The sequence below is a fragment of the Fusarium solani genome (assembly GCF_023522795.1).
Source record: "Fusarium solani strain SB1 chromosome Unknown bctg00000011, whole genome shotgun sequence".
Classification (NCBI taxonomy): domain Eukaryota; kingdom Fungi; phylum Ascomycota; class Sordariomycetes; order Hypocreales; family Nectriaceae; genus Fusarium; species Fusarium solani.
In genome coordinates this window covers 259,521-281,988 of record NW_027072149.1, presented here as the reverse complement: position 1 = coordinate 281,988, position 22,468 = coordinate 259,521, and the positions used below count along the sequence as shown (strand labels likewise).

At 50.4% G+C, this 22,468-nt stretch overlaps 6 protein-coding genes across 6 annotated transcripts; 4 read left to right on the top strand and 2 right to left on the bottom strand.

The window, feature by feature from the left end:
• Positions 1 to 1,274: 1,274 nt before the first annotated feature.
• On the top strand, positions 1,275 to 2,425 carry MRS44_015111 (uncharacterized protein; the record flags this gene model as incomplete). The annotated part of the gene is made up of 5 exons (XM_046277558.2): positions 1,275 to 1,418; positions 1,468 to 1,504; positions 1,561 to 2,023; positions 2,078 to 2,207; positions 2,258 to 2,425. The coding sequence occupies 5 exons, from the start codon at positions 1,275 to 1,277 to the stop codon at positions 2,423 to 2,425; spliced, it is 942 nt and encodes a 313-aa protein (XP_046126053.2).
• A 577-nt stretch (positions 2,426 to 3,002) lies between these two features.
• MRS44_015110 (uncharacterized protein) lies at positions 3,003 to 4,307 on the bottom strand (the record flags this gene model as incomplete). Its single annotated transcript, XM_046277557.2, has 1 exon — positions 3,003 to 4,307. The coding sequence occupies one exon, from the start codon at positions 4,305 to 4,307 to the stop codon at positions 3,003 to 3,005; it is 1,305 nt and encodes a 434-aa protein (XP_046126052.1).
• A 1,570-nt stretch (positions 4,308 to 5,877) lies between these two features.
• On the top strand, positions 5,878 to 8,406 carry MRS44_015109 (uncharacterized protein; the record flags this gene model as incomplete). Its single annotated transcript, XM_065619075.1, has 5 exons — positions 5,878 to 6,394; positions 6,443 to 7,417; positions 7,473 to 7,736; positions 7,786 to 8,052; positions 8,108 to 8,406. 5 exons carry the CDS (start codon positions 5,878 to 5,880, stop codon positions 8,404 to 8,406), a joined length of 2,322 nt encoding a protein of 773 aa, XP_065475147.1.
• A 946-nt stretch (positions 8,407 to 9,352) lies between these two features.
• On the top strand, positions 9,353 to 12,644 carry MRS44_015108 (uncharacterized protein; the record flags this gene model as incomplete). Its single annotated transcript, XM_046282648.2, has 3 exons — positions 9,353 to 9,355; positions 9,393 to 9,898; positions 9,962 to 12,644. 3 exons carry the CDS (start codon positions 9,353 to 9,355, stop codon positions 12,642 to 12,644), a joined length of 3,192 nt encoding a protein of 1,063 aa, XP_046126050.2.
• Positions 12,645 to 15,194: 2,550 nt separating this feature from the next.
• Positions 15,195 to 15,860, top strand: MRS44_015107 (uncharacterized protein; the record flags this gene model as incomplete). Its single annotated transcript, XM_046274226.1, has 1 exon — positions 15,195 to 15,860. One exon carries the CDS (start codon positions 15,195 to 15,197, stop codon positions 15,858 to 15,860), a length of 666 nt encoding a protein of 221 aa, XP_046126049.1.
• A 219-nt stretch (positions 15,861 to 16,079) lies between these two features.
• On the bottom strand, positions 16,080 to 18,508 carry MRS44_015106 (uncharacterized protein; the record flags this gene model as incomplete). Its single annotated transcript, XM_065619074.1, has 8 exons — positions 16,080 to 16,750; positions 16,800 to 16,914; positions 16,994 to 17,109; positions 17,179 to 17,312; positions 17,514 to 17,520; positions 17,575 to 17,944; positions 17,995 to 18,365; positions 18,418 to 18,508. 8 exons carry the CDS (start codon positions 18,506 to 18,508, stop codon positions 16,080 to 16,082), a joined length of 1,875 nt encoding a protein of 624 aa, XP_065475146.1.
• Between the last annotated feature and the right edge of the window lie 3,960 nt (positions 18,509 to 22,468).

Here is a 22,468-nt window from a genome sequence, read left to right as displayed (position 1 = left end):
TCCCATATTCGGTACAGGGTAGGACAAAAGCGTCGCCTTTTCCTTTGCGACTATCAATGGATCACTCCTAATCTTGGACGAGCCATTCAGAAGAAAGAAAAGATCTTACCTTGCCTTCACCATTAGGAAGCACCGGTAAAGAAAAGCATCTCAGCGCGTTGGGCTGCTCTCAATCACCGAGTGAAGCGTGGCTCATCTGATGCTTATCGGGAGCGGATCCGAGGCTGAGTCGGGGTCGGGTCCAATTCCCGCGGGGCGGACGCTAAGCAACGGTTGCGGGCAATTTCTTGAGCCCAAGGTCATTGGAGATAAGAATGATTATAGTGGACGTGATTAGCTGAGCCACCGGATGGCTCAAGGGTCGATGGCTTCTGGTGTAGCGTACTGTACTGTTGTTACTGTGTGCCTTGGTCGCGTGGCCTCAAAGATTGTCCAAAGACGAGCATTCAAGCATGGAACGGCCGTTGCATTTCCAACTGTCGCGCTGCGCCATAAACGGCTGGAAAAACCGGCTGTGCTGACCACCTAACTCAACCATAGCAGCCACTTGGCTCGGATCCCTGAAGTCACCCCCAATTTGCACTGGCGGGTCCGCACCCTTGATATCATCAACTCAGCTCCTTAGGCAGCCCTTTCATTGAGACTCTTGGCATGTCGGGGGGGACCGTCCTCTCGAGGAAGTGATCAACGCTGTTTCGAATTGCCTCGTCGTGTCACTGCCTCCCCCTCACCCGACAGCTGAGCCTGCAAAAACCTGGCACCCAATCCAGTGGCTCTTGACTGGACTTGGCTCCAGCCCTAGACCGAATATGGTTGGACGCGTCTGGGGAAAAGGTGGGCTACCCTAACCCGTTGCACAAAAGACATTCGGTCAGGCCTGCAATGGCACAGCACAGCACAGCACAGCACAAGCCTCTGCCTGCTTCTGCATCTACGGGAAGTTTCCCAGTGAAATACAATCCCAAAGAATGCCTCGCTACAAGGTGGTTGACAGCTCACAAGTCAAGATAGGTCCAGATAGACAATGCCCCTGAACATCCGTCCCTGGGGTACTGTATCTCTGGAGATAACAGCTCCCCCCATGACTCGTCAGACAGGTGGCAAGACCCTTGTCCACCCAACCCATTGATATCATTGTCGCTCCCGGCATAAATGTCGGTCATGCCGCCCCTCTTTTCCCCAGGTTTTCCCTCGTGTGTCTTTTGTCCCCACCGGCCTTGGCTCCAAATGCCTCCTCTCGTCGTCATTCTCCTCCCCTCGTCACAAAGTCGATCATGACGGGGTTGGTTCCCAATGTGTATGCGGCTATTATCATTCCTATGCCCGCCGCTGCCCTGGCCCTCGTATTGAGGATCAAGGCGCGGCGGATGACCCGGATGGGCCTGGGTTATGACGATGCGCTGTGTATCGCCGCTTGGGTAAGACGCTGGTGCTGGGAGAGGGAGCACTCGCTTATAGTTTGAATAGGTCTTTGCAGTTGCATATTCGGTTGATCTTATCGTATGTGAGTGATAAAATATCATCTCCTAGGTGTGCCTTGTGTTAATTGATGCTGCGCAGGGGCCGCTTGCTTCAAACTCGGCCAGAGACTTGCACCCAACAGTGATGAGACGATTGATTACTACATGGAAAAGTCTCGAATGATGCTATGGGCGAGCGAATACCTGTACGCCTGGTCAATAGCCCTCACGAAACTCGCAGTTCTCTCCTTCTACCGGCGCCTCTTTCAGTTCTCATCGATACGCATCCCCATTATCGTCTTGATGGTGATGTGCGGGATATGGCTCACCCTGCGCACGTTTCTCACAACCTTCCATTGTCTACCGGTTCAGGCTTACTGGGATAAAACGATTACGAATGCGCGGTGCATTACTCACGTCGCGAGGTTCTATCTCGGAACGGATCTGACACATTGCTTGATGGATTTCATCATTTTGGGTCTACCCATATGGGAGATTATCAGAATGAGGCTACCCTTTGGCCAAAAGATTGCGGTCCTCGGTCTCTTTGCCCTAGGGTCTCTGTACGTCCTCTTATCAACTACACCGCCTGACCGGCCGCTCACATGATGTCTCAGCGTTGGTATCGCTTCCATCTTTCAGATCATTCAGTCACAAACCTACAACCCCAAAACCAGAGAGTTGCCGTATGAGTTTGCTCTGGCAATGGTTTGGGGAGTGTCGAGGTTCACTTGGCCGTGTTTACCAGTAAGAAGCCATCTTCTTTGATGTATTATAGCTGCTAACCCATTGCCCAGGTTGTCTTGCCCTACTCAGACCTATCTTCCGCAAGGTCATCCCAGGCCTCTCCTCCGGAAACAGCTACGCGGCCAGCCGTCCCAGTGTTGCTTTTCAACCCCCATCAGAATTCGCACAGGCAGCTAGAAGTCCCAGGGACGATGCCATTGATTCAGAGCGTGGGTTAACCCCTCAGGAGTACGACACGCTCAGCTTACCAGGATCGAAAGACAATTCTAGTTCAGGGAGGGGGATCTTTCATTATCGAGAGAATCGAATGTCCAGTCTACAAGGGTCACAAGGGAGTGATTCTAGGATTTCAGAAAGAAGCGTGCGATGATATGATTTTGCGTAAAATAAATATTAATAGGCCTTTAGTGCCAAACCTTTCTGGGGACATCTCCCAATAGCTGTCTGAACGTAGGATAGAGGGAAAGATAGGGGCCATCTTTCCGCTTGTTGCCTTGCTGGGGTTCCTAGGCCAATCCCGCTTCGACTTCACGTTTATCAGATTCGAAGCCAGCGCGGTCCTAGCTACTGCGGGAGATAAACTTGGCCACGGAACTTGTCATGCGAAAGAAGCAAAACTCCATGCATTGAGAGCCTTTGAGCATGCCTCACGTTGCGTACCACTACCCGAGCGCCCTTGATGAAGCATATTGTGGGATGGGAAATGGTATTAGTATTGCCCTCGTGTTCCATCAGGCAGGGAGGCTATGAGGGAGAGGAGATCTATGGTACCAGGAAAGACTTTCCAACGACTGCTCACTTGACTTCAACTCCACCCCCCTCTAGCTCTGGATAGTCTGGAAGCTTCCAAGCCGATGTCTTCGCATCCAACCCAGCCCCCTGATCGAACTGAAAGTACGATACTAACCTTGCAAAGGAATGTAGACACCATATTCCAAAGCTCGTCCTGGGTGATATCAAGGCCTTGATCCGCTGATTCCCTCCATACTTGGAAGTGGCTATCGGTCGATACCTCTTCTCGTAGTTCTTGGCCCCCTGCACCACTGCTGCTGTTGGAGACAACATGCCCTTCCTGTAGAGTGTGGCAATCTCGCCTGCAAGAACATAGGCTCCAACCAAGGCGAATGTGCAGCCAAAGCCATTTGCTGTCTGGCTGTGGGCAGCGTCACCGAGAAGAACAACTCGGCCCTTTGACCAAGATTCTTCTGGGAGTCTGACCTCTTCAAGTGGCGTAGAGTAGAGATCGTCGGCTTCGGGAGCATCTCTTAATGCCTTCATGAACCGATCACATTCCCATCCACCGCCTTGATACAAATCGCTCCATGCCTTCTTGAGCTCTGCTAGATTTCCAGACTTGTGTGCCGCATCGAGGGCAGGGTCATTGCCGCGCATTTGCATGTACACGCGCGTGAGTTCTGGACAGTCCTTTCTTGTGCCGATGATGCGAGATACGCTGGCTCCGGGTAAATGACAGAATGTCATCCTGTCTGAGTCCCCTGGTTTTGATGGGATGCTGAAGAAGCCGATGTTGCCTCCCAGCCGATGTCGTGGATCTGGAGCGTCAGGACCAAGCATAAGCTTTCGAGTCCTTGAGCCAGTTCCATCAGCAGCGACAACAAGATCAAAGTCCTCGTTGTGACCATCATGGAACTTGACGTGAACCTTGCCGGTGGGATCGTCCTCTGGGTCTTGGATGAATGAGTCGATGGTTGTGCTGAAGAGATGTTTCACATTCTCGCGCTTCTCAGTAAGCCCATATATAATACTGACAAAGTCACCGCGCATGATCTCATACTCGGACGTGAAGCTCTGCTTTCCGGTGCCACTTGGAGCAGCTGGGAAAAAGGCCTTGGTCTGGCCCTTGAGATCGATGAGTTGAGTGCCAGACTCGTGAACCGTCACAGCCCGTATAGCGTCCTCGATGCCCATCCTTTTCATCATTGGGACGCCCTGCGCGCGTAGATCGAGTTGTTGGCCATAGGCTCGGATGCTTGGAGAGCGTTCGATGAGGGTGATGTTGGCGCCGACTCGTGATAGCCAATGTGCGAGAGCTGGACCGGCGATGCCACCACCAACGATAAGGACTCTTAACGACTCCATTCTAGTAGGAAAGTAAGTCTATTAAAGAGAGAAATGCCAAGACGTCGTAATGGTAGCTTCTACTCTAGAGGCCGTATATGTAGCTGGCCACGGACTTTTCAAAACACCGAAATAGTCTCCCGTCTTACTTAAAACGGCTAGTAAGACTGCTTCTGGTCGTCAATGACACGTACAATAGTGGTTGGGGGAGTCACAATCGTCATGATAAGCCGGCTGTTGATTGGTGAGCGGACTAATCTCGTACCGTCTTACTTTCTTTGTGGCTTCTGAGACAGCGTGCTCTAAGCGCGAGGACTAACTTGACTGGTATCCAACGCCAAGTATGAATAGATTTTACTTCGAGCTTCAATTTCATCCACTTCGTCCTTGTCATTCAACCTAGATGTGCCTGATATCTTGGTGTCAGGAAAAGAATGGCACTGATGCAGCCAAGACTCGCTAACCCAAGGACAGCTCGTTACACCGAGGATGACCAACCTGTGGCTGATGTAAGTCTAGACTTGTGCTGGTCTCTAAAACTTGTATGCTCCCTTAATTTTATAGAGGGTTAACCTTGATCTAGGTTACGGTGTTTTACAGCATTGGGTTTTAATGCTGTCGTGTCAACTATTAGGTTCTTTGACATTGTGTCTGGTGACTCCTCTTGCAGACGACATCGATACAACAGCAACAATATCAACATAATCATATTCTGCCTTGGAGTCTGAGTATGCCTCGAAGCAAGGAAGGCCGCCATGCATTGTTGTTGGCGGTGTCATTCGAGCCTCGACGTCAAAGCCACTTGAAGCTTGCCACATTGTACAGCGATAAATTTCATGGATTGACAGCGGCTCGGATGCCGAAGACGCGTCAAGGTGCACATTACTACCTATAGAGACGACATATTGTTACACCCGTGCAGCATCACGAGAGGATCTTCACATTCCACATGCCACAGCCACACCGCAAGGCACAATGGAAATGCTGCTGCCTTCCAAGGCTTCTAGAAATTGTGGCACCTCTTCAGCTTGGACGATTGGCGGTAGATCTGTCTGTGCATGCGGAACGATCGGCCCCGTCAACCAACAAGCGAGATCTCTTCTCTGGTCGGGCGGTGGCTGATGTCGAGCTAATCAACCAGAGACAGACAAAGCTGACCAATAGGTGTGATGCGGCATCAGATGATTTCGGCTATTCGGGAGCGAGGTCGCAGTGGTTATGCTGCATGCAGAAGGTGATTGACCCTCTCAAGCGTCATTTTGGATTGGGTTTCTGCGTGACCAAGGGTCGTCTTTGTCTTGTACAACTTGTGGCCAATAATATGACGCAATCTTGTGCGACCAACATTGTTGCACTGCCCGTAAATCGGCACGTCGATCCTACACCCGTAACAGCCCCAGTCAGCCGCAGCCGCAGACGATGGATGCATTGACGAGGAGATAAAGACCTCGGCATGAACATTGCCATGTTTAAAACCAACCTTAACCTCGTCTTGACCGTCTGATCACAACTGACACCATTGTCAAGACATGACCATACTCTCACAACAACAAGGCATCTTTTCTGACTCAGATCAAGAACCATAAACATCATGTCAGCGTCAGCCCCTCCGCCCTACGAGGAAACAGCTGGGGCACCGGCCCCGCCAGATATTGACCCTGTGGCTTCGTTCGCAGACCTCAAGATTGACTCCCAACCTCATGACCCGGACCCCGACACTTGCCTAGCCCACCTCAAGCTTCTCTTTGCCTTCCAAGCCCTGAAAGAAGATGTGGGGTACACCGATGGGCTATTTGGCATCTGGGACAGCCGCGCAGATGGAGCCATCACCGTAGCTGAGAATGGCGAGATTGAGGAACACGTCCGCGCTGATGGCGATGTTCCCGATGATGAAGAGAAGCGAAAGGCACTTAGCAAGATCCGGGAGAAGCGTTGGGCTCTATTTGTTGCAAGGGCAGTGGATCGCTACGAAGCGTGGTGGAACAGTTTGACTGGTGGGCGGCCACTAGTTGAGAAGGATATGGAAGAGTCCCGGACGACAGCATATGAAGCTTTTGCTCTAAGCAAAGAGCACAGCTACTGGAGCAAGGAAGCACTTCCTCCGCTAGGTACGTGTTGAACTGTCACTCGGTTGTGCTTTACTAACAGGTACCGAGACGTCTTGATGGTCTTCCACGCTCATCTCCTCAACCCAACCGATTTTCTCGAAGATTGCATTCGAAAAGGATATCGTCGGTTCTGGCAAAGTGGCCTCCCATGGAACCGAGTCAATGCTGCAATCGACCAATCCTTCAACTACACCGTTCCCAATAGCCACAAGGCTAGATGGGTTGCCAAGACTGGCCGCCAGTGGGAGAACGTCGACGACTCCCTTGTCAAGTCTCTGAGCTGTCCTGTCTGCACAGCAAACCTCGAGATTCCTTGGACAACTTGCAGCCTTGAAGAGAACCCAAAGACTCCGGAGCGACCAGGTCTGATCGGATCCGGGTACGGAGACGGTAAACTGGAGTTTCGATGTTCCAAATGTGCCACTCTCATCAACAAGGAACTACTCAGTGTTGCCAAGTTTTGCAACGACTCCAAGAACCTTCTCGTCAAGCACTATCCCATGCCTGGAACCATCCTCAAGACCTCCAATGGCGTGCCAGAACGATGGACTCGAACTGCGCAGCAGCGGTGGGATCATCGGACCTTTCCAAACCGCATGATTCAGCTCATATTGAGCGTCAAGATCCACGATCTCCTAAACCAGGCCAACCCAGACCAACCGCCTACCATGGAGACTGTGCGGAAAATGATACAAGATGAGGTATTGATGAAGCAAAGCTCTCTCCGCACGATACACGAATCATCTGGGGCTTTTGTTGCAAGACGGAGACTAGGTGTGCCTTCTATTTCACGCATGTGCATCCGCAAGATGATGTCGCGATACTGGGAGAACTTCAGCCCTTTTGCCTTGGATCTCTGCGGAGCCATCATGAGACAGGGCATCTTTTCTGAGAAGATGTGCAAGATTGATTGGTTGCACTCACCCACTGCTCGGGAGACGATGGCGAGGTTTTGTACCAAATACGAGCGGTTCATGAGCATCATGGCCAAGAACGCGTCAAAAGTCGCCGTTCCAACTCTCGGTAAGCATGATAGTTACGATGAGATATGGGAACCGTACTGACAGCGAGACGTTAGACATTGACCTTCCTTGGCACACACACCAACTCACGCCCTTCTCTTACTACCAGTACACCACTCGCGTCGCGGCTCGTTACATCCGACACGACGACAAGATCGAAGAGGGGAAGTTGAGTGAGGCATTTGAATGGACAAGCAAAGAGTACCAAGAGACATATGGTGAGGTGTACTCTGAATGCACTTGCTGGTACTGCGAGTCTGTGAGGACGTCGCATGTATCTTCGGTGGGAAAGGTTCTCGGGCTCTCCAAGAACGAAAAGGGTAAGATATACCGCGTGATATTGGAACAAGTTCGCTAAATGTCTCTTAGTCGCAGAAAACTTCCATCAGTCTGGCGCTGCAAGCCTCTGTCCTCCAGACAACTCGGCCCATATCTCCTCACATAATGCCGTGAGGGCCCCCGGCGACATTCTCTTGGCTACAAATCATGCAGAACGAGTCAAGAATCATCTTCAACAACTACATCAACGTCGGCTAGAAGAGAACTACCAGAAGGCATGTAGACGGGCCGAGAAGAAGGGCCGTAAGCTGCCTCCCAAGGAACAATACTATGACCACTGGGGGTACAGCTATTACAGTGAGTGAACCAGGCTATATATCTGCCCATGCAGAGGCTAACGCCGAAATTATAGTGTACGGACCGTGGATGTATCCTGTTTACTTTACGCCCGGCATGTACTATGCCTGGGACCCTGGTTACTCGTCTGGAGCTGGAGGGGCTGGAGGTGTAGATGGCGGTACTTGGGCACAATGCGCCGCTGGCAGCTGTGGGGGATCTGTAGCTGCTGGAGGATGCAGTGCAGGAGGTGGAGGATGTGGTGGTGGTGGTGGCTGCGGAGGTGGAGGCGGCGGCGGCGGCGGAGGAGGAGGAGGAGGATGCGGTGGAGGTGGAGGTGGTGGAGGTTGTGGAGGAGGAGGAGGAGGCTGTTAAAACGACGATGTTGGTTGTACCGCAAATGAAGGAAGTGTGAGATCGGAAAGGGAAACTAGGAGATAGAGACTTCAGCTATTGGATATTGTCAGCGCATGTTTAATGTCATGAATGCACTGTTACCGTTGTCGTTGCTTCGTTGAGACAATCAATTATGAACTGAAACCGAGAGCCATATCGTGGGATTGACAGTTGAATACAGCTTCTTTTATAGGGGGATTCTGCGAGTTGGAGGCAAGGTTAAAAGGCATGCATACCTCTGCTTCTGTCTCATCATATTCTTCTCCAGATGCTAATGATGCAAATCTATTTTGAGGTTCATAGGGCATGTAACTTGATCTCTATCAAGGTTTCAGGTTATCTATTAATAGCCTGATGAGGGAAACGATAAGACAGGGAGATTAAGTTCACAAAAAGGCTGGAATAATACGGCGAATGTCCCAGTCAAATCATTCAAGTCATTTAACCCCTTACATACCCACAGGCAGATCAAGGCAACCCAGCAAGAGAAATACTCAAACCATCCCGGTCTCTTTGTAATCCTGAAACGTGTGGTCGAGAGTTCAATCAGTCTCACGAGAAGCACTGAAGCCTGATGTTGCGCAACTGCGTTCGGCTCTGGGACATCCTGCGTTAGTCTGTTTAGCCTGCAAGGCTCATCACTGGGCTAGTAGCTCGCATCATCAACCAGCCTGACACTTGTAATTGCATGAAAGTCTAGAAGAATGTAAGGGTTAAACCACTGAGTAAGGTGTTTTATTCCAGTCTTGACTTGAGCCGCGCCTTTTGCAGTCAACGCGTGACCGAGGCGAATGCATCACTCGCCCTGCTGAGATCCCTGCTTTTGAGAGCTGCGGGCGTCGTTAGTTCTCATGTAAAACGTCCAACCATTGGCCTAACGAGACGGGGTATCAACGCCACAGTACGATTTCAAGGCGTTCTTGTCATGGTGGGTGTTCAGCCCGTGGCAAACACTGTCGGTCCAGATCCTTTTCAGAGGCAAGGCATTCTCCCCACCTCGAAAAGCTGCCAGCTTCATCCTCAAGACTCACGATGCCATGGAGCCAGCCGGGATTGTCGGCCTCGTCGCGAGCTGCGTGGGACTTGGCGCACGCGCCGTAGCATCGGCCAAGGAACTCGACGACTTTATCACGAGCTACCGAGCAGCCAACAAGTCGGTCGCAAAGCTTGCGAATCAGCTACGCCTCTTTGCCGTGTCTGTCGAGCAACTGGAGAAACTGCTAGACGGACAGCCGACCGTCTCGGACCAACTCAAGGATACCATCAGATCATCCATGCGAGATTGCGACGACATTATCGGCGACCTCGAAGAACACGTGAAAAAGGTCATCTCAAATAGCGACGGATCCAAGGGTCTCGCATTCACCAGCAAGATCAGGCTACTCTGGAGCCAGAGTTCGGTCGGCAAAGAGGAGCAAACGCTGCACCGCCAACTACAGACGGTCATGCTCCTAATCAGCCTCGTTCGGGAGTGAGTGCCCTCGATTTCTACCCCCTCAAAAGTGTGAAAATACTGAACCGCTTGTCTTTGCAGAAATGATGCCGCAAAGCAAAACTCCGTGCTCGGCCAGCCCGGCTCTAGGAAAACGTTTGCCAAGAGCGCCCGTGACGCTCGCTCCATCCGCGAAGGCAGAGACACGAATTCTATCTCTACGTCCATTAGTAGCAGTAGCAGATGGTCTAGCTCCACCAACACCGAAGTTGAGTTTGACGTTGATGAGGAGATACTCAAGAGCGGCCCTTATGTCGCCAACTACAGAGCCTTGCTCGCCAAGTCGATGACAGATGGTCAAAAGCCGCCGTCAGTCCAGATGCAACCGAAGAGCAATGGTTTGACTCCAAAGCGTTTGGAGAAGAAGACCGAGGAACATTGCCCCAAGAGTGCTGCTGTTCTTCCCAAGCCCGTACGCAAGAGTTCCCCCGCAGCTTTTGTTTCTTCTCCGAGGCGTTTCAACGAACCCTTCGACAAGGTGGCAGTCATGGAAGCGCTTCGATCACCTTGGACAGGAACCATGAAGCAACCGCTGAGCGGCCCGATTGAACCACCCCCGGAGAGCTGGCATAAGACCCAGCAACTTGAAAATCGCCCCCTAGACTCTGTCAAGGATGTCATTTTTCCATCCCTGTCACCGGATTTTGATCTTCGATGGACGCCATTTGGTGGCTGGATGCGTATGAAGCCAGCTTCACTGACAGCAGGTGTTGATGAAGAGTCTGATGCCCTTGTCCCACTGAAGGCATCTCCAGAGGAGCCAAAACCAAACTTTGACGATGTATTCCTCAAGAGGCTGATGGACGCGTCGTTCCCTTCACTGGCATCTAGCCCCCCCTGGAGCCCGGAAAAGACCAAGTTTGCGTTTGCAGAAACGAGGCTTGTCCCAAGATCTCCCGTCAAATATTTCCAACATGACCTGTCAGATGACGAGGATCTTAACGATTTATGCGATGCTTGCGAAGAGGGCAATTTCAAATGGGCGAAATACCTTCTTGAAGAAAAGGCCATCCAAGTCAACGGGTCAGGAAGAGATCCAGAGGGGAAGAGCCCGCTTCACCTGGCCGTGGAAACAGGTCGACAAGACATTGTAGATCTGCTTCTGGAGCATTCCGCTAGGCCGAATATTCTGGACAAAAAGAGGCATACGCCCTTTCTCTATGCCATAGAGCGAGTCATCAATGATGGCACGTCGTTGGACATCGCTCGAAGTCTGGTGAGCCGCGGAGCGAGCTTGAGCGGGCTCCTTGGACCGCGACCTTTGGTCGAGGCTATTTCAAGAGGGCACTTGGCCCTGGCAGAGTTTCTGCTGGAAGTGGGCGAAGCGCGAGATCTTGAGAACGAGGCCGGAGAACATGTGTTTTCCATAGCCGTGGCGAGCGGTCGAGTAGACCTTATCAAGCTCCTTCTTGAATATGACTACGCACGCTGCAGAGTGGATAGGGTGGGTCGTGAGCCATTACTCGTCGCTACCATGAGAGGCCGCCAAGATATTGTTCAGTTGCTGATGCAACATAATGTCAACCAACGAGGTTGCGACCACGATGGCTATTCGCCCATCAACTACGCAGTCAAGAGGATCTTGGAGTCGAACGACGATTTAGGCCTCGCTCGACTGGTTATTGGGAGTGGCACGCTGCATGCACCCAACGGGTGTCCTCTGATCTTGATGGCCGTTGCTGCCAGTCACTTGGAGCTCGTCAAGCTCCTGATAAAGCATAGTGCTGACTGTGACGAAGAGTGGGATGGCCTCTCGCCGCTCGGTCTGGCAGTCAAGAAGCGGGATTTGGACCTGGTATCAGCGCTTGTGCATTTAGGCAAAGCAAGGATCGATAAGCTGAACAAGAACAAAACCTCACCTCTGCTCGATGCCGTCAGGAGGGATGATGTCGAGATGGTGTCTAGTCTCCTTGAAACGGAGCACGAACCGATTTGCGACGCCCACTCCAACTGCCCGCAGACACCTTTAAGTGCAGCCTGTTGCAAGGACAATGCAGAAGCCGCCAAACGCCTACTGAACTGGGACGTGTGGGTTGGAGGTTTGAGCGAGGGGCCTCTGCGTAGCAAGCCCCGGGGTGCTGGCAAGGGCAAAATGTGGTTCGAATTTGGCGACATGGCCATGGAATCTTACACTCCGCTACACGTCGCGGCTCGTGTCTCGCCTGGAATGACCCGGCTACTCCTAGATGCCGAGGCTGCAGTTACGTCCACGGCTGCTGTCCGCTGTCAGGGCTCGGATATGACAATCCACGGAGTGACGCCCCTTCACTTGGCCATAGGTCCAAGCGCAGAGATTCTCATCACTGACGGCAGAGCCAACGTATTTGCTAAAGATAGTCGCGGCCGAACGCCTCTCTTTTGGGCGGCAGGCTTTCTGGCGTCTGATCGAGGTAGCGAGAACCTCCAAGCGGTCGAAGCAAACCTGGCTCAAGGCGCGCCGGTGAATCTGCGGGATCGTCACGGCATCACGCCGCTTTATCTCGTGGCTGAAGGGATGATCGACGGCACTATCTTTGACCACACTATGCCTATGGATACTCTCAGATCGTGCATCTCTATAGCGAGGAATCTGCTGGCTGCGGGGGCAAAAACCAACATATGCGCTGAGGATGGCACCGAAACTATCAAAGACATATTTACAAACGTTCTAGAATGGTCTCTGCCCCGCGTCCCAGAGCTCAGATATGAGCTGGAGCAGTTGCAGAAGGATCTCGGTCTGTCGTAGAGTACCGAGAAATGTAGTTTATACATGTTGCTTTACCTCTTCTATCCTTGGAACTTGCAGGGATCGATCAGCACCATAGATACACACCATCAAAGTGATAATCTCCACACTTATCTCGGTGCGTAGAGTGTGACATGTTGTCTCGTTATCGGAAAGAAAGAAAGGTGTCGGTTCTATTGGGATTCGTGACACATATATGGAACGCCATGAGTAGGAGGAGATAAAATGGTTTGGAATCTTGTTGCAGAGAACGCCTACTTGCGCACGGCAAAGGCAAACAAAGTTGACAGCTGCTATGACGGAAGAATTATGAAAGTATTAGAAGATAGGGAAAAGACGAGCCGACAATGATCTCATTCCTATTTTATGGAGTTTCTCAGCCGGTTCTAAGGTTCGATCGTACTAGATGACATCACTTCCAATAGTGCATTCCTGTTTCCCAGCCCACCTTTCCTCAAGCCTTATTGTAATTTAAGGCACAAAACAAAGCTTTTTCAGACAAAGCTTTGGCACATGAGAATCCTTGGGTAAATGCAACGATACGGCGTCTATTGGAGTATAATTCTTGACGATACTTTGAGTTTCTTAGTCGACACAGTGCAAACATCTCAAGGTAGGCTGCCGAGAAACTAACGGAGTAACATGGTGGAAGCCATGGACAACTTAGCCGGATGTAGTTTTTAATATACTGGCCTGGAAATAGACACATCAGTTTTGGTCGAAAATGTGAGGCCTCATGTCGACCAGTCTCTCAGCTGGGCCTGGGCTGAAACCCAAAGGTGTGCGGCTAAGCCGGAACCCGAACCTGTACTCCCCCGGCAAGTCTGTCAATTATAGTCTTCTCTTTTCACCCGAATTCTCTATATCGTAGATGATCCTATTTCCTGCGAGTTCGTTGCCAGCCGGAAGAAAGACAACCGTGCCATTGAATAGGTAGTAATGGGGATGGATCAAAAACTGCCCAACTCCAAGGAAGATGCGGGAAGAGTTCTGCAAACACTCTGTGATAACCATAATCCCTCGGAGCTGAGTTTGTGTTTGCCAATGGCTTGCCATGTTGGGGGCCAAACGAGGCAACATGTAAGATTCACATGCGTGTAAGCCAACGACCGAGATTCTGTTATGGAATCATTTGACAAAGCCGGTCCTCCGAGATGAAAGGGAGGGACGGGAGAAGAACCTCTTGTTGCTCCTCACTGCAGATAGAGTTAGGGTCGGGCATTGCCGTCTTACGCTTATATCCTTGATATCCCACTTTAAAGAGTTTGCCAGTTCAGCCGATGATTCATCTAACCTCGGGGCTCCGTGACTAATTTCTGGGTGATCAGCTGTCTTATTGAATCGGCTTCAATGGGTACGGAAGGGGCATATTCCGAGTTGAATTGACCGAACATTGACGGAAGATGGGTCATCGAATGTGTTGTCTCGCCGGGAATGCCATCCTCGGGAGAGTAAACTTCCGGCTCTCGGTCACCGGCGCTTCTTAATTTGCGGGTCTACAACTTGGCATCCAACCACGGCTCGGTCTAGAACCCCCTCCGTGTTACGCGCCGCATCTCGGAGGCTCGGATCATCGGTGAGCTACCGGAGAGCTGGGCAGAGGTTGAGGTCATGCATCCGTCAGGGAGAAGCCTCAACTGAGTAGCCAAACTCGAGTTCATGGAAAGCTCGTATGTGTCGGGAAGTTGGTTCAGTGCTCGATGCTTACAATGACGAGGATCTCGGCTGTGCATGGCAGTTCTTCCGGTACATGCCCCTCTACGTAGTGCTCGCATTACGGATCTTAACACGCAGCGGCTTGCCGCACGCAAAGAAGGGTACGATAGCAGCGAAACACACATCATGTAAGTCTTCTAATTCATCCCTTCAGGGCGAGCACATGGACATTCTTGGCATAGAGGGACAACACAACGTCCTCCCACCACCACGGTACGCTAATACAGCCACCTCACCTGCACATTGCATGTATGCTTGTTAGACAAGCATACTTCACCTTAACTTCATAAACGGCCTCTTCTCTCGCCCAACTGCCGCCTTGGGAATGTTCTAAGATTCGCACTGCAAACTCAATTCCTTCTTGTAGCCAACCAAGCGGTCATAGACCCTGATCGAGGAAACCACTCAGCCTGATCGCGAACTGCGAGTTGCGGTCAAGTCCTGCGGCCGTCCACTCTATCTCTAAGAGAGGGTGGTGTGCCTCGGTGTCTGAGAGGTTATGAGTTGTCGAGAGATTTGAGTTTGGATCTGAATACGAGCTGAGGCTAATCGCAAGCTGCATGATTGTGCTCCGATTCGCGACGGAGTGTGTGTCAAGCTCAACGACAGAATCAAGTTCTTGAGAAGAACCAACTTGAGTACCGTCATGGAAGCAAACACAATAGTACATAAAGACCCTTTGACATTCCCAATCCAAGTATTTCACCCAAGGTAAGTCAGAGACACAAACACCTCTGGACGACATCCTCTTGTTCTTTCTTTGGGACAATCATCAAACTCATTTACTTATACTACCATCTCGACAAGCTATCGACGCCTGACCAGCCGACCAACATGCTTCTCAAACATCTCTTCCTGGGTTTCCTCCTGGGTGCCTTTTCAGTGGCAGCCATCCCTCAGCCAGAGCCCGAGGACGTCGACCTCGAGGCAAGGGACGATGAGGATCTAGTCGCCCGCGGCGGTTACGAATACTGCCCCTACGGTCAGCACTACGACAAGCACCATCACTGCGTCTGCCCCTGGGGCCAGATCAAGGATGGCAAGCACTGCAAGTGTCCTGGTATTCAGGTCAAGGAGGGAGACCATTGCAAGTGTCCCGGAGACCTCCAGAAGAAGGGCAAGTTCTGCAAGTGTCCCCACGGTCAGGTCAGACGTGGAATCTACTGCAAGTGTCCTGGCGAGCTTGTCAAGAAGGGAGATAAGTGCGTCTGTCCCGACGGACAATACCGAAAGGGCAAATACTGCAAGTGCCCTCATGGTCTGGTCAAGGATAAGGACCAGTGCAAGTGTCCCAGGGAGCTGGTGAAGAAGGGTGACAAGTGCGTCTGTCCGGACGGTCAGTACAGAAAGGGCAACCACTGCAAGTGTCCTCATGGCCAGATCAAAGATAGAGATCAGTGCAAGTGTCCGGAATACGAGTGGAAGAAGGGAGACTATTGTGTCTGTCAGAAGGGATATCGTCGCGGCCATGATGGGAAGTGTAAGAAGGAGTACTACTAAAGGGGCTGGAAGTGATGAGGATTGATGACGATGGGCTATGAAACTCACTCCTTTTGTCGGTTGCATGGTCTTGATGTAAAAGTTTGGTGTTGATGACACATGTACGTTCCTTGAAGAGATGCTGCTCTGGATGTGGATTTGGCCAAATTGATATATAACTATAATACCTATAGCCGCGGCTATGTTACATACCAACCTATACCAAAAGGCATCACTGATCTATTTCACAATAGGGAATTGAGCTATATGAAGTTTGGCGGCCCCAAACGGAATGAGCTTAAGCTTTGTGACCTCTGACTTTTTAACCTCTACTTGCTCCGGAGGTAGAGCGGCAGTACCCAGCGTCTCTGGCCAGTTCAAAGGATAAGCGTTGACCTCGAGACTCGGTAAGAAATTATGTCTATCGAACAGTGGGTTTGGCAGCTTGGTGTCGTAAGGAATGGTCCTCCCAAGCTTAATTGTCGTGGGATCTATCGCGTATCGCCAGTTGGATGTGGGTTCAAGCACCCAATCGAGACTTCGAGCATCCACCTCGGAAGTTGGCAAGGGCTGTCTGTCTGTCCAATTGAGAGGTCGATGGAATGAAGAGGAGTATTTGATGTCGGCGGCGTAGAGAAGAGGGCCACGATATACACCAACGGTGTTGTTCCTGTATGCAATGGTGGTCGTCATAGGGAGGTGGATAGACAATCTGTGGAAGCCTTTCCGAATCGACATGCGATAAAGTCCATTTTCTGCCGAAATCGATTGGGGTTTTTGGCCGGCAAATTGGCTCAGCGCCGTGGTTTCGTCTACCCACTGTGGGATTCGAACATAAAAGTCAAAATCGACGGCAGCTAGGATTTCATAGTCCAGTCGATCCGAGAACGGATAGTTAGTCCGACATTTCACTTGGACCAGAGTTAGTGGAGCTGGGTCACTTGTTTTCATAATACGTACCTTGAATCGGCCTGTTCTTGACCTTGGTCTCTACAATCGATGGGCCGAGTAACATATGGACAAGGCCATTTTCTCCATACTTGACAAACGACGATGCAACATATTTTGGATATCCCTGCGGATGGTTGACGGTACAGCAAGGCTGACAAGTCAGAATCAGATGAATAGTGTTGACGGTTCCAGTCAAGGCTTACAAAATTCGGCTCCAACCCGAAGCTATTGGAATATGAAACAACATTGAAGAACGGATTGGCCGTCAAATTTCGGGACCACGGCTGATTGGTCTGGGTGACATATTGATGAGACCACCCTATATAGATTAGTATATAGCAAACAACTAAGTGTCAAATACGTATTAGGTTGGATGTCCTGTACTCACAATCAGGGCTCATTGCCGCGGGAAGGGCGTTGAAAGCAGCAAGCTCAGCCCTATCCGCAAACAAGTTTGATCCGTGAAATCGGTATAGGAAGGCGTAGGAAAACATGGACTCGACAGCCATGCAGAGTTCTGACCTGGGAGTTATTAGTTTGATGTACTCTCGGGGGCGTGCAACTTATTCGTTCCCTCTTTGAGGACTGAGTCCGCCGAGATGCTCATCACCAATAATTGTGCCCGAAAGTGATGTTTGATACTCGAGAGTTAGGTTTATAGCCTCATGTGTTTGATGAACAAGGTTGGAATCATTCGTCAGCCGGTACAGAACGGTTGGATACCTCAATCCTGTAAAAGATGATTAGGACTGTAGGCAGAAAAGCACATGTACCGTATTCTAACCTTGGGCAAGGTTGACACCGTGAGTAAAGCCGCTCGGACGAAATGTGCCTGTGCCTTTGGTAGGAAAGGTGCCATTCACAAAAAAGGTGGTCCAATCGCGGCCTCCCTTCCGTCCACCTTCAAACATGAGTTCGATCGTTTCGAGTATCAAGGCTGAGTTGTTCCTTGGATGTGTTTCGTAGAGCCACATGAGCGAGATTGGCAACTCATGAGTGCGAGAAACACCAAAACCATAAGGATCAAAGTTGTCGTTTTCGCCTTGAAGCAACCCAGTGAAGTTATTTTTCAACATAGAATGCACTAGGACTGTAAACTTGTGGATTGAGTCGACGATTCTTTCCGTTTGGGAAGCATCTGCCTCTGCATATTGCTGAAACCATTAATCACGTGGAAATATGATGGAATGGTGCGGGAGCTCACCACAAGGCCGAAGAGGAGAAGGCTTCTGGCCCAGACTCCCCTCGTTTCTCTAGTTTTCTCAGGACCCAACCAGCCGTCCTCGGCTTGATGCTCCAATACATAGTCAAGAAACTGTCTCGCTTGTGATTTTAAGCGGTTATCGTCCAAAACCCACGCCATAGGCACAATGTAGTTGAACCAGTACGGGGCGGATTCGTGAAGCTCACTGTACTCGAAGTCACCTCCGAGCCATGTGGAGCGTTGGACATACCGATAAAAGTCGAACAAGTGGCCACCAAGACCCTCAGCTGAAAGCTCAATCTGGTCCTTGAGCCACCCAGAGGCCTTGATACTTCCTAGGGGAAGTTGCTCGAATTTAAAAGGTACAAGACCTATCATCGTCAACAAAGCAGAGACAAGTGGCAGGGCTTAATTTCAACTAACCATGATTCGTGTTGAACTGCTGAGCGCCGCAGATGCAGATGAAAGACGATATAAAGAAAAATATAGTACGCAACGGAAACAAAAGCTTCATTTTTGTTTTACTCTCGCACCTGTATACAAGTGCTTGGAAGAATAAATAGCTCTGTGAGCAAAACCTGGAAGATGTAACAAGCGGGGCTACACTCGCTCGCTTTGGGAAGTAGGTCCAGTTCGTCTGATAGACAGAAACAAATTGACGGATAGATAGCAGGATTTGCTGGTAAGTTCCTTAGTACGAACTCGAAAGCCTGGTTGGGTTTTATTACCTTAGATTTATTTGTGCGATTCCCCTTCCCATAATTAATCAATGGGCCGAAACTTGCGCCGCCCCCCAGCATCTTGTTGCTGCGGGGTAAACCACGCGCACTCTCATTTGTGCGGCTCATGGACGTTAACAGTTACACTGCATGACCTGTCGATGTCGGACTTTCTCTCGGGGTCTTTGGTATGATCCCTTTAGTCAAGGATTAACGATCCCAATTGCCCCAAGCCAGAACGGGGTCACCAGTGGCGTCGGAACGGAGAATAAAATAGCCTGGTTCATATTTGCATTCGGCATCGGGGTAAGTCCCGGGGAGCTGAATTGAAAGACTTACTGTATGGTGGGGTGGTAGCTTCGTGAGTTTCGTGATCCTTGTTGGCTAGAGGCTTCTTGCCTTCATCCCTACAGCTTCCATGTCGCCCTCGAGTATGAGGTCATCTAGATTCAAGGCAATTCTATACCGTTTGACCTAGCTCGGAGTGTCAGTTTAGGAGAATTCTCTCCGAGCTGGACGATGAACGGTGAAGCCATCAAGCCCAGTGTCCTCATAGTGAGTATCAGCTTGCCTTGCTCCTACAGTAGAATGAAACTAGCCTGATACGCCTAGACCCTCTTGGTTCTGGATTAGGAATCTCTGTAAAAATCTGCCTGCTTTATTCGAGATCCGTCTCTTGGCGGAGATGAAGGTAAGTCAACAGTCAGCTTTTGGCGCGCCAGCGTGTTCTCGACCACGCCACCAGTGCCCACCACTTTTCAGCTCCTCAATTCAAACATATCATCGGCCAATATTGGGCTTGAATCGAGTTCCCAGGGGTAAATCGGCGTCTCGGGGCCAATTAGCCATCAACAGAGCGATTCGTGGCGCCTTTAGGGTGGTTGAGGCTTGGGTTTATCGATCTCCTGCTTTCGATGCCTCAAGCTATAAAACCTCCTCATCGGATTGTTTTGGCTACCAAGAAACTCTCTAGATATCTATCAACCTCTTTCAAGTCTCAGGTTCTCCTACACATTTACGCCGTCATAATGGTCAACGTGGCTGCCTTTTCTGTGGCCGTCGTGGCGTGCTTTGCCTCATTTGGCGCAGCGAGGAACTGCACACCCAACCCCTACTACTGCGGCAGCTCTCATTTGGATATTGGCAAGTTCATTTCTTTATTTGCCTAATATATCGCCAAGGTAACTACTACGACGATATCGAAGACGCCCTCGCCGCCACCAAGCAAGGCATCTGCGCCGACCGAAAGCACGTTAAGAACTCGCTGTTCTACTGTGTGCCTGGTACGAATGGAGATATCAAGTACAAGGGTTATTGCTCCAAGGGCTGTAAGAATATGGGCGTTGGTAAGAGTGGCAAGTGTTAAAGGAGCGTTGAGTTTATCCGTCGCAGGGAGATGCACGAGGGCGCTAGGCATGTAAATGAGATGATAAACAGGTAATTTCAGATATATAAAGATGTTAGAATAGTACGAAGTCAGTGCTTTTGCTCTTCTGCCCACCTCTGGATGGCTTTACCAGTGCTCGAAGAGGCAGAATACCAGGCTAAAGTAATGTTAGCCACCTACTTGAGAGCGACCCCTTGATCCTACAAAGAAGTTTGGGCCTCCCTCTTAAAGGGAGAGCCCCATTGTTTCTATTGCCTCCAATGCACCCGCCATTATCTCTGTCCCCTTTCCTTCGGGTTCTCGTGAGGACGCTTCTCCAAAAGAGAGCATCACCGAAGACACCTAAGAAAGGCGACAGTTATCCCTCTTCTTCTTTTGCTTCTCAAAGCAGGGATTACAGATGGAATTGTACTCGATCCGGTCTCTTAGGATTCCAAACTGGCACCCACCCAGCTTGCCTTTGGCCTGGTCGCAGATCTCGTCTTCAAATTTGGTATTCATCAAAAACCAGCACTTACTGCAGGATGTGACGATGGTGAGTTTGCGACACATGGTGGTCTGTCGGTGTGTGGATGCAGTGTTTGCTTTTATGTTGCATTTGACCGTCGTTTCGGTCGTCTTGTTTCGTTTCTTGGTGAGGTTGATAGTTGCCAGAGGAAGAGCGAAGCTGGAAGAACGGACACTTACCAGGTTACTGATAGTTCTTTTACATCTCTGATTATAGGTTCTTATAATGCTATAGTTGGTGCTTGAGACAGCTGAGGCTCAATCAGTGACCTCCCATGCGTACTCCAAGGTGATTGACGATAGGTTGTGTGTGCCTCGTTCGCCGATCGTTCCTTTGGCATGGAAGTTAGGCTGAGGGTGGTACACAAGGAAGTGGTGAGGCTTCGGATCTGTCTTTCTTTTGGTCTGCTGTGATGGGCTAAATGTGGTAGCCAATGCCTCTTGTTGGGAGATACAGTTGGTAGTGAAGGATCAGGAGTGAACATAGAGTAAGAACGACGATGTCAGATAAGAGTCGCACAGAAACTCCAAGTTGACCAATCGGGGGCCGAAAGACTATAAATAGCACAAGCTCTAATCTATTCAATGCCTCTATCATATAACCTGAGTGAATAGCATGGAATGGAAGCCAAGAACAGGGCTGGACAGAAGATAAGTCCAGAAACAGTGCACTCAAACACTACCGGCCGGAGTTCAACTATCACCAGTCAAGACACGAGACTTTTTACCTTTAGTTATTCTGTATCCTCATCGTGCGTCTTTGCGTATTACAAATGCAGCCTTATTCTTTCCCATGTACTTCACTGATCAGGCCTATGTCCATAGAAATGAAAGGCGTTACTTTTCTAATCTTTGCTTCATGAATCCCAATCACCTTGGGAATTTCTAATCCACCAAATAGTGATCATGAAGCATGTTCTCATATTCACGTCACGAACGGACCGTCCCTTTCGCCACCTTTCATCTGGTCGCTCTCTAAACACCATCCTCAGTGCTGAAACGGATGAATGGATGGCCATCTTTTCCATCAGAAACAGTGCATCCTCCTTTGATGCCTAAACTAGACGCTCACGGTCCTGAACATACCCTCTTCCTTCACCGCATTCACAGACAAGGCAACTGATTCGTAGCACATTTGTGCAGCTGGCCTCACCCACAATTCGAAGAGGTTGCCCCCCACGCATCCCTCATCAGAGTCATCACGCGTACGAGCGACGGTTGAAAATACCGTCAGCAAACCCATTAGCCAATAGCCACTACAGTGAGTTTGCCTGTCAAGTCACGCACCGTGTGTTCGCAGTGGATATTTGGATATCAGCCAACCGGGACGAACGCATGGATTCCGAACAGCCTTGGCTATGGCGGCGCTGAGTCAGTGTGCTGGCCATCTGCAGACACCCGGAGAGAACAACTCATCAGAAGAGCGCAAATGGTGTAGTCAGGCAGGTCAACGTAGGAAAAGACGGCGCAAGTTCACCTCAAGTGGAGCTTTTCAAGTGTTGATATGGTCTGAGACACATCACAGAATGCAGAGGAGGAGCATTCAGAGCCTATGGTATGTCTAGGCAAAGCCCTCAGTTGTGATGGCGGTTCAGCGTTCCGCCGACGCGCATAAATCCCTCAACCCGCTACTCCAGGCTAGGCTGCCCGTTCGGCTTGACTAACGCCTGACTCGTTGTCAAGGTAGTCAGCTAAGTTGATACATTCAATCAACTAGTCTGATCGCCTCTGTCTAAGTGAGGACAATATCACTTCACTCTATAATAATTGACCGTTGTGGGAGTCGGTAGACGCCGAGCGATCAATTTGATCGAACGCTATACGAGCTCATTCCTGGTAATCTCCGGTTCGGCCTTGTCGC